The sequence below is a fragment of the Aedes albopictus genome, chromosome 3, assembly GCF_035046485.1.
Source record: "Aedes albopictus strain Foshan chromosome 3, AalbF5, whole genome shotgun sequence".
NCBI lineage: Eukaryota > Metazoa > Arthropoda > Insecta > Diptera > Culicidae > Aedes > Aedes albopictus.
This window is the reverse complement of record NC_085138.1, coordinates 262,585,251-262,598,954: the sequence shown is the minus strand read 5'-3', so window position 1 is coordinate 262,598,954 and position 13,704 is coordinate 262,585,251. Positions and strand designations below refer to the sequence as shown.

Sequence of the window (13,704 nt, the reverse complement as noted above, 5' to 3'; positions counted from 1 at the left end):
CGCACCACGTCTTCTTGTACCGGTCGGATTACTCTCGAGAACCATTTTAGTCGGGTTGCTATCCGACATCCTGATGACGTGACCCGCCCACCGTAGCCTCCCGATTTTCGCGGTATGGACGATGGTTGGTTCTCTCAGCAGCTGATGCAGCTCGTGGTTCATTCGCCTTCTCCAAGTCCTGTCTTCCATCTGCACTCTGCCGTAGATGGTACGCAAGTTGCAACACCTTTCGTTGAAAACTCCAATGCACAGTGTTCGAAATCGATGATTTTACGATCAAAATTAAATAACTTTTTTTAGGTTGGTTCTAGAGGTTTGGCGTGTTCTACAAAGTTTTTCTGCATGTTAAAAGGCGTCTTTTGATAAAATGTTATAAATGATTAATCCCCCTAGAAGTGAGATAAAAATTTTATTTTTTCGAAATATTTTTTTAAAGGTTTGACGTCTTCGGCAAAGTTTTAGCCCATAATAAGAGAACAAAAATCGTAGAACATGTCAAAGCTCCACCTCTTACGGTTTTCGAGATATGGAGCGTTTTGTGCGAAGTACCCCTAAAACTAGTTTTGTCAGTGTAGCTTCAACAGATAAAATCCTACAGTTTTGTGACCTTCTACAAACTTGTTCAGGACGTCAAAATACACATTTCTTCTGAAGATGTCAAGTCATTATATCTTAAAACAAAAAAGTTATAGGCAAATTTATCATATTTTAAGGTGTACTTTCACCTTAAGTAACTATTTCCGGCGCAAAATGGCGCAGATGGCTCAGTCGGTAGTTGAAAGATTAGACTTTCTACTATCACTTGGGGGTGGAAACCCTCGTGGGCAATAGTGGGAAAGGTGGTTTAAATACATGACAAAAACTAGTTATTTTGCCTGTAATACAAGATAAATAAATAAAAATTAATAATTTAGGATCCCGCAGTAATTTTTACTGCATTGCGTAATTTCCAGCAATATTTTACAACATTTATGAGCATGATTTGTTTATTTATTTACTTAAATTAGCGACACTTTACGCCAAAGGTGCATTCGTGTCGTTTTTGAGCATTGTTTTTACCAAACAGAATATTTTATTCATGCTTTTGAATTCATTTTGTTTACTATCAGATGATCAGGCAATTTCTGATAAAGTTACTTTAAAATTACCTATTTGAAGTTTTTTCTGGGGCAATATTCAAGTTATGTAGCGCTAGAAATAGGAAGAAGGAAATATTAAACAGTTCAAGATGTGCATCAAAACACAGAGTAGATTTTTTTCATGTATTTATGTTTATATTTGTTGTTTGACTTTTCAACTACGGAATCAGTATCCGAAAAAATCAGGAGAAGTTTTGATTCGTCCGATAGCAGATTAACAGCTTTTTCGGTAATCCACGAGTTTGACTTACACCTTCGAAGCAATTGAAATATATCAGATATAAATTAATAAAATACAGGGTGTGCCGAGAAATAATGCGATGTTTTTTTTTTATTTCAAACTTTATTTTTAATCTCTTGACATTAATCAATTACATGTTTTGACGTCCCATCGTCTGCATCATGAGTTAATTGAAGTAGGGTAGCGAACCACTTGGGCAGCGGCCGGTATTTTGGGCACTCTTCGCTATTACTAAATTAATTCCAAACCAATTGACTTGAAATTTTGTACACGGCTAGATACTATACGCATCTCATCGAGTTCCAAAAATTGTGTCAATTGGTTCAGAATTGGCTGAGTTATAGCAGAAAAGTGCCCAAAATAGGACCCCTGCCGAAATGGTTCCACTTCCCTATTTTTCATATTTTTAACAGTACTTTTCACAAAAATCGAGTTGAAAATAAATTGTTTTATCAAATTGATCATTTGATATAAAAGATCTACTTTATTTTCACCAGGAAATCGTCAAAATATGTATTGAAGAATGTAAAATTACAACTACCTTAATAAGAACTGCGAAGGTATTTATCAAAAGGCATTTGATATTCTAACTACCAGCCATTCAATTCTACGACCATTGGGTAGGTAGTCATTCGTTTGGGCATAGTTATGTTGTCATAAGTTTGAAGAAAGAAAGTTATAACACGCGGGAACAATATTTTGTCCTGTTTTAATTTTTAGTGATAAAAACTCACTGGTTTTTGTAAAAACGTTGTAAAATATTGCCGGAAGAAACACAGTGCAGTAAAAATTACTGTGTGCTTCTTAATTATTTTTTTAAATTTATTTTTCTTGTATTACAGGCAAAATAATTAGTTTTTGTCATGTATTTAAAACACCTTTCCCACTATTGCCCACGAGGGTTTCCACCCCCAAGTGATAGTAGAAAGTCTAATCTTTCAACTACCGACTGAGCCATCTGCGCCATTTTGCGCCGGAAATAGTTACTTAAGGTGAAAGTACACCTTAAAATATGATAAATTTGCCTATAACTTTTTTGTTTTAAGATATAATGACTTGACATCTTCAGAAGAAATGTGTATTTTGACGTCCTGAACAAGTTTGTAGAAGGTCACAAAACTGTAGGGTTTTATCTGTTGAAGCTACACTGAAAAAACTAGTTTTAGGGGTACTTCGCACAAAACGCTCCATATCTCGAAAACCGTAAGAGGTGGAGCTTTGACATGTTCTACGATTTTTGTTCTCTTATTATGAGCTAAAACTTTGCCGAAGACGTCAAACCTCTAAAAAAATATTTCGAAAAAATAAAATTTTTATCTCACTTCTAGGGGGATTAATCATTTATAACATTTTATCAAAAGACGCCTTTTAACATGCAGAAAAACTTTGTAGAACACGCCAAATCTCTAGAACCAATCTAAAAAAAGTTATTTAATTTTGATCGCAAAATCATCGATTTCGAACACTGTGCAATGGCGCGTTGGTCCTCTGCACGTAGGGTCGTGCCCATATAGGACGACCGGTCTAATCAGCGTTTTGTAGATAGTTTACTTTATTATTATTATTATATAGTTACTTTATTTGATCGTAGAGTTCTGCGGAGTCCAAAGTAAGCACGATTTCCTGCCACAATGCGCCTCTGAATTTCTCTGCTGGTATCGTTGTCGGCGGTCACCAGTGAGCCCAAGTACCCAAATTTTTCAACCGCCTCGATTTCATCACCGTCGATATAAATTCGGGGTGGCGGGCGCGGTGATTCCTCCTTCAAGCCCTTTGCCATCATGTACTTTGTCTTCGACACATTAATCACTAATCCGATTCGCCTGACTTCACTCTTTAGTCGGATGTACGTTTTCGCCATCGTCTCAAATTTACGAGCAATAATATCAATATATCAGCGAATCCAAGCAGCTGAACGGACTTCTTGAAAATCGTTCCATTCGTGTCTATTACACCCTCTAAAGCAGTGTTAACAGCAAGCACGAAAGACCATCACCTTGCCGTAACCCTCTGCGAGATTCGAAGGGACTCGAGAGTGTCCCTGATACTCGAACTACGCACATCACTCGATCCATCGTCACCTTGATCAATCGTATCAGTTTATCCGGGAATCCGTATTCGTGCATAATCTGCCATAGTCTGTTCTCAATCGATTGTATCATACGCCGATGTGAAATCGATGAACAAGTGATGTGAGGGCACGTTGTATTCGCGGCATTTCTGCAACACCTGGCGGATGGCAAACATCTGGTGCGTTGTAGCGCGTTCACCTAGAAATCCAGCCGGATATTGCCCCAAGAACTCTCTTGCAACCGGTGATAGACGGCGGCATAAAATTTGAGAGAGTATCTTGTAGGCAGCGCTCAGTAGTGTGATCGCGCGGTAGTTCCCGCAATCCAACATGTCGCACTTTTTGTAGATGGGAAACACGATACATTCCATCCATTCCTCCGGTAAAACTTTCGCCTCTCAAATCTTGGTAATGACCCAGTGTAGTGCTCTCACCAGTGCTTCTCCATCGTATTTTAGAAGCTCGCTTGGTAGTTGATCTGCTCCAGCAGCTTTGTTGTTTTTCAACCGGCCAATCTCGTTCTAAATCTCTTGAAAATCAGGGGCCGGAAGTCTTTCGTCCTGTGCACATACTCCTAGATCTGTTACCACGCCACCTTCGGTACTTGCAACGTCGCCATTGAGGTGCTCATCGTAATGCTGCCGCCACCTTTCGATCACTTCACGCTCGCTCGTGAGAATAATTTCGTCATTATCTCGGCACATGTCGGCTTGTGCCACAAATCTTCTGCGTGAGCGGATCAGCTTCTCGTAGAACTTTCGTGTGTTCTTAGCGCGGTACAGCTCTTCCATCGCTTCGCTATCTCGTTCTTCCTGCTGGCGCTTCTTCATCCGGAAGACTAACTTCTGCCTGTTCCACGCCTGTCTGTAACGTGCCTCATTCGCTCTCGCACGGTGTTACAGCATTCTCGCCCATGCTGCATTCTTCTCGTTTTTCAACTGTTCACATTCGCCGTACCAGTCGTTTCTGTGATTCGGAGTCGCGAAGCCTAGTGCTGTAGCCGAGGTACCACCTATGGCGGATCGGATGTCCCTCCAGCCATCTGCAAGTGTAGCTGCGCCAAGCTGCTCTTCCGTTGGTAGGGCCACTGATAACTGCTGCGCGTAGTCTTGAGCAACTTCTACGTTACGCAGTTGCTCGATGTTGAGCCGCGGCGTTCGACTTCGACTCGTGGTGATAACTGTCGAAAGTTTTGAGCGCATGCATACAGCGACTAAGTAGTGATCCGATTCTATATTCGCACTGCGGTATGTGCGGCCATTGATTATATCCGAGAAGAATTTCCCGTCGATTAGAACGTGGTCGATTTGGTTTTCTGTTTGGTGGTCGGGTGATCTCCAGGTGGCTTTGTGGATATCTTTGCGGGGGAAGAAGGTGCTTCGGACTACCATACCACGGGAGGCTGCAAAGTTTACGCTTCGCTGGGCATTATCATTCGATACGGCGTGCAAGCTTTCATTTTCATATTTTTTTTATATATATGCCACACAACTTTGTCGAAAACCGCAAAGTTATACGACGCCTGTTTAAAAAGTTATACCCTAGGTAAAGTGAGGCGAGACATTATGGCGGTTGTTTTTCCAGTACATGTAAAGAATAATATCAATAATGAAATCTCAATACTTCGCCTCATTTTGCCTAGGGTATAACTTTTCTCACAGGCGTCGGATCACTTTGCGGTCTTCGACAAAGTTGTTTGGAATATAGTTACCTACAATAATACCAAAGGGTTTTATCACTAAATGCTTACAGCGCCACCTAGCGGCAAAAATAGAAAACTTAAAATTTTCGCATACATTTGGCCACGTTTTCCCATACAAACTTCAAGCACTTTCAGCGCTCCCTTAGGCTTAATCGGTTTTGCTCAAATTTTGAACGTAGCTTCTGGAAGTCCAAAACAACCGATTCAGGAGGTAAGACTTGGCTTTTCAAAATTCTTGTTTTTCATTTAAGTGTGGGCCACCCTACTATACACACTAGACAGTTAGGGGGCTGTCCATAAACCACGTGGTCATTAGGGGGGGGGGGGGGGGGGGGGGGGGTTCGGCCAATGACCATTTTGTATGGACAAATAAAAATTTTTGTATGGACTAATGACCACGCGGGGGGAGGGGGGGGGGGGGTGTTCGAAAAGTCCCAAAGAAATGACCACGTGGTTTATGGACAGCCCCTAGGTACGGTTTACCAGGGGTTCTCATAAACAGAACATACGCAGCATGCTAACTAAAATGAAATCAAATACGCAATATTTGTATATATGAATTGTACAACAGCTTTAAACTTTGAAATGTATTCTAACTGTTTTCGATGGGAAAATAAAATTCTCCCTTCAACTACGGATTGCGTGTTTATTTATTTCCGGGAGCGGAGAATTATAGTTTCGGAACAGCAGTTGGGCCGAAGTCCAACAAGTCAAATATTTATTGTCATTGTTTTGTGTGTTCGTGTATAGAAAGTGATTTGAAAATTTGAGAGCATTCAATTTTATTATAAAGTAACGTACAAGTAGGACACAGCACTAGAGTAAGTTTGTACTATTTATCGAACGAAACAAACTGTTGGACATAATTTGCACAGAACCTGTCTCTTGCTTGACTGGATTGGAATTTTACTTTATACTTTGTATTCCCAAAAGTAAAGCATCCTACATCGTCATCTTTCCTGCTTTTTCTCAATCGCATTGGATGAGCTCTACCAGAAAACCTATCAATAAATATCACTTTATCAAATCGTTCACGTCGTTTGGTGAACTGCTGCTCAACGCTACATGCAACACAAACAACTGCCCGTTCACAAATGAATATCCTGCAATGGATTGCTTCCAACTGCTCTGTCCTGATCTTGGCTCGTTCGCTGCTCACCGCCAAACCACACCCGATCACTTCGTCATCCAAGGACAGCAGCCGATAATTATCACCAACGCTTTGGGTGAATTTGTCCAGTTCCACTTGAACAACAGCCAGCTGGTGGTACGTGGATCTATCGGTTGATGTATTTTGAATGATCTGTTCCGACAGTTTCTCGGTCAATGTTGAGAAAAATTGGGTAAACTCTTCCAATCTCCCGATGCAGAGATACACGAAGTCATCAATTGTTGTCACAAGGAATGTGCAGGAAGTCTGAAAATCGGATTGTGTTAGCACTCGATTGTGTTTGTTAATTGTTTGAAACGTTTTAATTACATTTGAAGTGGGTCGATGTCGGATAAACTTAACCGCACTATAGCCAACTTTCAGGTATTCTCCGTATAGTGGTGGAAAATCGTACTGAAAATGATAATCAACAATTGGATTTATTAGTACATTACTGATCACAGACTATTCTTACCTGAACGTATTGTGAGAACATCGTACAAATCCCAGCAATGTTTCCGACATTAGCTGATAAATCTGATATGATTCGATCGTAATGCAAATGATTCATTTTCAAGCAAATTTCTTTGAATTTGTGCAGTTGCGTTTCTTGAAAAGGAGTCTGGCATTTCAAATAGTACTCGAAATTCGCTTGAAAAACCTGAACATACTGAATTTGGGAGTTTATCAATGCCATAATGCTATTTGTAAGGTCTCTGTAAAAAAAAGTTTGTCAGTATCTGGACAATTTTTGTATAAGTGCGCCGATAAAATTACAGATCTGTTTTGGTAGATGCTCTAGTAGTTTGCGAATCCAGTGGTGCTTCAAAATCTATCAGTTGAGGTTCGCTGAAAAATTGTGAGATCGCTCGTTGTCGGATAGTTTTCACAGTATCGGCTATCGTTTTGTTGCAGCGCATTTGAATCTCCTGGGTCCCTCGGTGTAGACAAAACAGGTACAGCTTTCGGGAATCTTCCCAATAGTTTATTTCCGAGCCAAAGTAATGGCCCCTGTACGGAAGGCCAGCCTTGGTGATCTCTGTGTAGATTAGGAGCTTTTCAAATATGAAAAACTTGGACTTGTACGCTCGGTAACGGGCTTCGTCATATATTTCGGTGTCCAGCACGCGAATAAGTTTCCCCTGGGCGAAAAGGTCGATCTGTGGAAATAAAGTAAGAACTTTGAAAGAAAGCACTTTGCATTAGAGCTTCAGCAGCTATGCCAATAATGGAAAGATGTATTAGAAAACAGTATTATTTAAGTTTTCATACTTAACTTACTTATCCTTACTTGCTGCTCTTTTCATTTTTTTTTCAATCGGTTTATTGGATCCCGAGATACAACAGTTAAAAATAACTATAAAATACTCAGATTATAATAGAATCGCTCTAATTTAATGTAGAGTAACTCAATCTTGTACAATTTGTACCAATTAGAGACAACTAGGTAATCAAATAACAGTGAATTGAGAATTTGTATCCAAGATATTCAACAGAATTACAGCAAGTGTCAGCTTACCTTGGCTTAGACTGGCTGTACATGTCAATGGTTGATCTGATCTGGAATCAATTGTACTGAGATGCAAATGAATAAAGTACTGGTAGGTTTTAGATAGGATTTGGATTTCGATAGGATTGGAATTGAATTCGAATTGGTTATGAATTAGATTTGGAATTGGCTTGGATTAAGATATGATTGGATTTTGATATATTTTGGATTGGATTTTAATTTGGAGTGGATTTGGGTTTAGATTGGATTTGGATTTAGATTGGATTTGGATTGGATGTGGATTTGATCTGGATTGAATTTGGATTGAATTTGTATTGGATTTTGAATGGTTTTGGATTGGGTTTGGATTGGATTTGAATTAGATCTGAATTAGATTTGGATTGGATTTGGATTGAATTTGGATTGGGTTTGGGTTGGATTTAAATTGCGTTTGGAATTAATTCGAAAAGGATTTGGATTGGATTTGGATTTGAATTAGATTTGGTTTGAATTTGGATTGGATTTGGATTGGGTTTGGATTATATTTGGATTTATTTTGAACAAAACTTGGATTTGGATTGGATCTCGATTGGATTTGGATTGGATTTGGATTGGATTTTTTAATTGAACTTGGATTTGGATTGGAATTGTATTAGTTTTTTAATGGTTTTGGATTGGATTTGGATTGGATATGGATTGGATTTGGATTGGATTTGGATTGGATTTGGATTGGATTTGGATTGGATTTGGATTGGATTTGGATTGGATTTGGATTGGATTTGGATTGGATTTGGATTGGATTTGGATTGGATTTGGATTGGATTTGGATTGGATTTGGATTGGATTTGGATTGGATTTGGATTGGATTTGGATTGGATTTGGATTGGATTTGGATTGGATTTGGATTGGATTTGGATTGGATTTGGATTGGATTTGGATTGGATTTGGATTGGATTTGGATTGGATTTGGATTGGATTTGGATTGGATTTGGATTGGATTTGGATTGGATTTGGATTGGATTTGGATTGGATTTGGATTGGATTTGGATTGGATTTGGATTGGATTTGGATTGGATTTGGATTGGATTTGGATTGGATTTGGATTGGATTTGGATTGGATTTGGATTGGATTTGGATTGGATTTGGATTGGATTTGGATTGGATTTGGATTGGATTTGGATTGGATTTGGATTGGATTTGGATTGGATTTGGATTGGATTTGGATTGGATTTGGATTGGATTTGGATTGGATTTGGATTGGATTTGGATTGGATTTGGATTGGATTTGGATTGGATTTGGATTGGATTTGGATTGGATTTGGATTGGATTTGGATTGGATTTGGATTGGATTTGGATTGGATTTGGATTGGATTTGGATTGGATTTGGATTGGATTTGGATTGGATTTGGATTGGATTTGGATTGGATTTGGATTGGATTTGGATTGGATTTGGATTGGATTTGGATTGAATCAAGGGCGATTTCTTCAACTTCAGCATAGGTAATAAACGACAGTCCTCACTCCGGAAGCACTGATGATGACAAAGACGCATTTTACGCGTAGCTCGAACGCGAGTACGATCGCTGCCCAAGCCACGACGTTAAGATCATCATAGGAGACCTAAACACTCAGGTAGGCCAGGAGAAGGAATTCAGACCGACGATTGGAAGTTCAGCGCCTACCAGCTGACGAACAAAACCGATCTACGACTCATTGATTTCGCCGCCTCCAAAACATGGCCAAACGTAGCATCTTTTTCCAACACAGCCTCCCACATCGTTTCACCTGAAGATCACCACATCAGACGGAATCGCAAATCGACCACGTTCTGATTGACGGACGGCACCTCTACGACATTATAAAGACCTATCGTGGCGCGTTGCCAGACGAGCACGAGCTTAATGAGGTCTCTTTAGAGGACTGTTGGAGAACAGTAAAATCAGCCATCAAAGACGCAGGCGAGAGCACCATCGGGTACATGGAAAGGAGTCGACGAAACGAATGGCTCGACGAGAAGTGTAGAGCGATTTTGGAGGAGAAGAACGCAGCACGGGCGGTAATGCTGCAGCAAAGAACCCAGCAGAACGTGGAAGTGCTGTGCCGTTCCCATGGAACACGGAAGTTCTACGAGAAGATCAACGCATACCGCAACGGCATCGTGCCGCGAGCCGAAATAAGCAGAGAAAAGGACGGAAGCATCTTGATGAACGGACGTGAGGTGATCGTAAGGTGGAAGCAGCACTTCGATCAGCACCTGAATGGCGTGGACAACGTAGGCACTGGAGACCACGGCAACGGATGAAACGATGACGCCAGTGCAGCGGAAGACGGAAATGAACCAACTCCCACGCTGAGGGAAGTTAAGGATGACATTCATCAGCTCTAAACCAACAAAGCAGCTGGTAAGGATGGTGTAGCAGCTGATTTCGTCAAAATGGGCCTAGAAAAGCTGGCCACCTGCTTGCATCGGCTGATAGTCAGGATCTGGAAAACTGAATAGCTACCGGAGGAGTGGAAGGAAGGGGTAATCTGCCCCATTCATAAGAAGAGCGGCTATTTGGAATGTGAGAACTTCAGAGCGATCACTATTTTGAATGCTGCCTACAAAGTGCTATCCCAGATCATCTTCCGTCGTCTGTCACCTAAAACGAATGAGTTCGTGAGAAGTTATCAAGGCGGCTTTATCGACGGCCGGTCGACAACGGACCAGATCTTTACCGTACGGCAAATCCTCCAGAAATGCCGTGAATACCAGGTCCCAACGCATCATCTCTTTATCGACTTAAAAGCGGCATACGACAGTATCACCCGCACAGAGCTATTGAAAATCATGGATGAAAATGGCTTTCCTGGGAAGCTGACCAGACTGATTAAAGCAACGATGGACGGTGTGCAAAACTGCATAAGAGTTTTGGGTGAACTATCCAGTACATTCGAAGCTCATGCCTACTCTCCAATATCGCTCTGAAAGGTGTAATGCGATGATCAAAACAAAACCCGATCAAGTGCTTTGCAGACGACATGGACATTATCGCCAGAACATTTGGAACGGTGGCAGAGCTGTACGCCCGCCTGAAACGCGAAGCAGCAAAGGTCGGACTTGTGGTGAATGCCTCAAAAACAAAGTACATGCTGGCAAGCGGAACCGAACACGACTGGCTCCGTCTGGGTAGTAATGTTACGATAGACGGGGATACCTTCGAGGTGGTGGAGCTATTCGTCTATCTCGGATTCTTACTGACGGCTGACAACAACGTGAGTCGTGAAATTCGAAGGCGCATCATCAGCGGAAGTCGGGCCTACTACGGGCTCCAGAAGAAGCTTTGGTCCAAAAGGTTTAAACACGCACCAAATGCACCATGTACCAAACACTAATAAAACCGGTGGTCCTCTACGGACACGAGACTTGGACCAGCACTCAGAGGTTTCGAGCGAGCAAAGGACGATCTTCGACGGTGTGCAGGAGAACGGTGTGTGGTGGAGAAGTATGAACCACGAGCACGCTGGACTTTACGGCGAACCCAACATCCAGAACGTGGCCAAAGCCGGAAGGATACGGTGGGCAGGGCACGTTGCAAGAATGCCTGACAACAGCCCTGCAAAGCTGGTGTTTGCCACTGATTCGGTTGGCAAAAGAAGATGTGGAGCGCAAAGAGCACGATGGGTGAATCAGGGGAGCGTGACTTGGCGAGCATCGGGCGTGACCGAGGATGGAGAACGGCAGTCACAAACCGAGTATTGTGCCGTTGTGATCACCTACGTCTTATCTTAAATGTGATGTTGAGTAATTGAATGTATGTATTTATGCTGAGAGTAACAAGCTCGATTCGCAGTCAATCCAAGAACTTTTCGTCACGGCCATTTCCTTGACATCCTTGGGAATTGAGTATCTTCGTGCCTGCCACACGATATCCGCACGCATGGTGATGCTCATAGAACACAATAGCACGCACCCCTGGAAGACAATCAAGGTACTAGCATGCAATTCAAATTCACCGTTTAATGCACGATCCAAATTCTTACTACGTCTGTTTGTCTTTTCTACTAATGTGGAGAAAATTATCCTACTTACTGGATTGTTTCGAGATTGTAACTTATTCCCTTTCGGCTTCAAAATCAGCGTAGATGCCAGATCATTGTCGCGACCAAAACCTGAAATAGCCTGGGAAAACGAAGAAGTCGCAGCAAATTCTCTTGCGCACTGTGGAATATCACTAATCGACACTGCAGCGTTCATCAAGTCCACCAAGTCGCTCAATTTCTCCTGAGCTTTTTTGATGGTAGAAATGTGAGATGCCGTATAATGATCATCCCCAAATTTCAGAGTTTCTTTGGTAAATTTGTCCATAAACAGCAAGTACCGCGGAAGCCGCTGGATGGGTTGCAGAAGAAAGCTGTTCAGCTCGTGTTGGTTGGACTAAAATAATGTAGATTTGAATTAGAGGAAAATGTACAAATATAAAGAGATTGAATTACCGAAAAGTAATCTCGATGTCTTTCGAAAATTGTATCCGATTTCCGACGATTAAGGGCATACTTCACATAGCAGTAAAACTTATCCGTCTCCACGCAATGGATGAAACATTGTGCAATTTGTTCTACATTTTGATAACACCGACGAAGTGCTGGAAGAAAATCGTCCTGATGAAGCTCGTGGATCTCTTCAACGTTTCCGAACAGGTTGTTTCTTTGGCCACGTAAGCCTTCCGGGAGATTCATGTGATAAATCAGAGGGATGAAGTTGAGCATCCCATTCATCAGATTGTCGATGTACTTTTGTTCGTTCTGAAGTAGCTCATCAGCTGTGTTTTCTGGTGGCGAACTGTATCGCTCGGTGCTAAGAGATTTGTCACTTAAAAATTCATTCGACTCGTTGCGGACAACTGAACCGTCACTTCTACAAGAAATCTCTACATTAGTATTGAGCATAACAGGACTAAGACACTGTAAAGCTATTTAATTACTCTGTTTCAAACGTAGCATCACTCCAATATTCTTCTGTTCCAGCACTGTACGACCCGGAGGTACTCGATCTGTAAAGATAGCGGTATTGGACAAATGTAAACAACTTGTCACTTAATATTTTGATTCGGGACATGTATCAACCGTGCGATAAACTTCAATGCCACTTCAACAAAATTATTTGAAAATGAATCTTTTCTAATCGAAACATTATTAAATTATCACATAGAAATATTTTCTAAGATTACCTTGCCGGAATCTCCTCATAAATGTGCTGTAAAGCTTCACACGCACTGTTCAGATAATTGGGATAGCTTTTTCTAGTATCTCCATCATGACGAAAGGACAATCCTTGAAATTGCTGCGTCAAATTATGAACGCTATTTGCTCTGGCTTGATTTCCGGATGTGGGTGTTTGTCGCCTGACGAATTCGCTGTTTTCGTAATCTCTTCTACGCGGCGGTATAGGCGGAGGCACACCGGATGGAAATATTGTGGACACAGGTCGTGGGGGTACTGGTGGTAATGGACGACCTTTGTTTATGTTGGACATTTCAATCCTTTTTTCATCAACATTCAGAAACACTTTCGTACAGTCAAAACTAGATCCGAAATCGAACTGAATGGATTTTGTTTTATCAGTGAGTAACGTTCAAAAGCACTTGAAATCGATAATCATACGGGTGATAAGATATGTGTAGGGTAACCATTTCCTTGAATGGTGTCACGCTTCAATGTTTAATCATAAATCCATTTTGAGTTTGGAAGAATCAAATATTAAATTATTTTTGAGACATTCCAGTTTTCCAAATCTGTGTCCAACGTTTAATGGATACATAAATTTAAGACTTAATTGTAAAATTATGATATGCGATAAAGTTTAATTTCAAACGTTATAAATTACGATGTAAGGGGATCGACTGTGATTGGTATTATGCTAGCGGGGGTT

General features: G+C 41.1%; 1 protein-coding gene across 1 annotated transcript; it reads right to left on the bottom strand.

Moving 5' to 3' along the window:
- Positions 1 to 5,918: 5,918 nt before the first annotated feature.
- On the bottom strand, positions 5,919 to 13,414 carry LOC115266240 (uncharacterized). The gene is made up of 8 exons (XM_062860523.1): positions 13,004 to 13,414; positions 12,758 to 12,826; positions 12,270 to 12,690; positions 11,866 to 12,210; positions 7,081 to 7,463; positions 6,779 to 7,019; positions 6,634 to 6,717; positions 5,919 to 6,570 (listed from the first exon to the last, which is right to left on the bottom strand). Exons 1-8 carry the CDS (start codon positions 13,306 to 13,308, stop codon positions 5,986 to 5,988), a joined length of 2,433 nt encoding a protein of 810 aa, XP_062716507.1. The 5' UTR covers positions 13,309 to 13,414; the 3' UTR covers positions 5,919 to 5,985.
- Between the last annotated feature and the right edge of the window lie 290 nt (positions 13,415 to 13,704).

Bases quoted from the DNA above. Each gene is read 5' to 3' on its own strand.
- LOC115266240 (XM_062860523.1), bottom strand. From the start codon at position 13,308: ATGTCCAACATAAACAAAGGTCGTCCATTACCACCAGTACCCCCACGA. The intron at 12,691-12,757 runs GTAATTAAATAG...GATTTCTTGTAG, and splicing joins GATGCTACGTTTGAAACAGA to AAGTGACGGTTCAGTTGTCC. The intron at 7,464-11,865 runs GTAAGTAGGATA...TTATTTCCACAG, and splicing joins TACAATCTCGAAACAATCCA to ATCGACCTTTTCGCCCAGGG.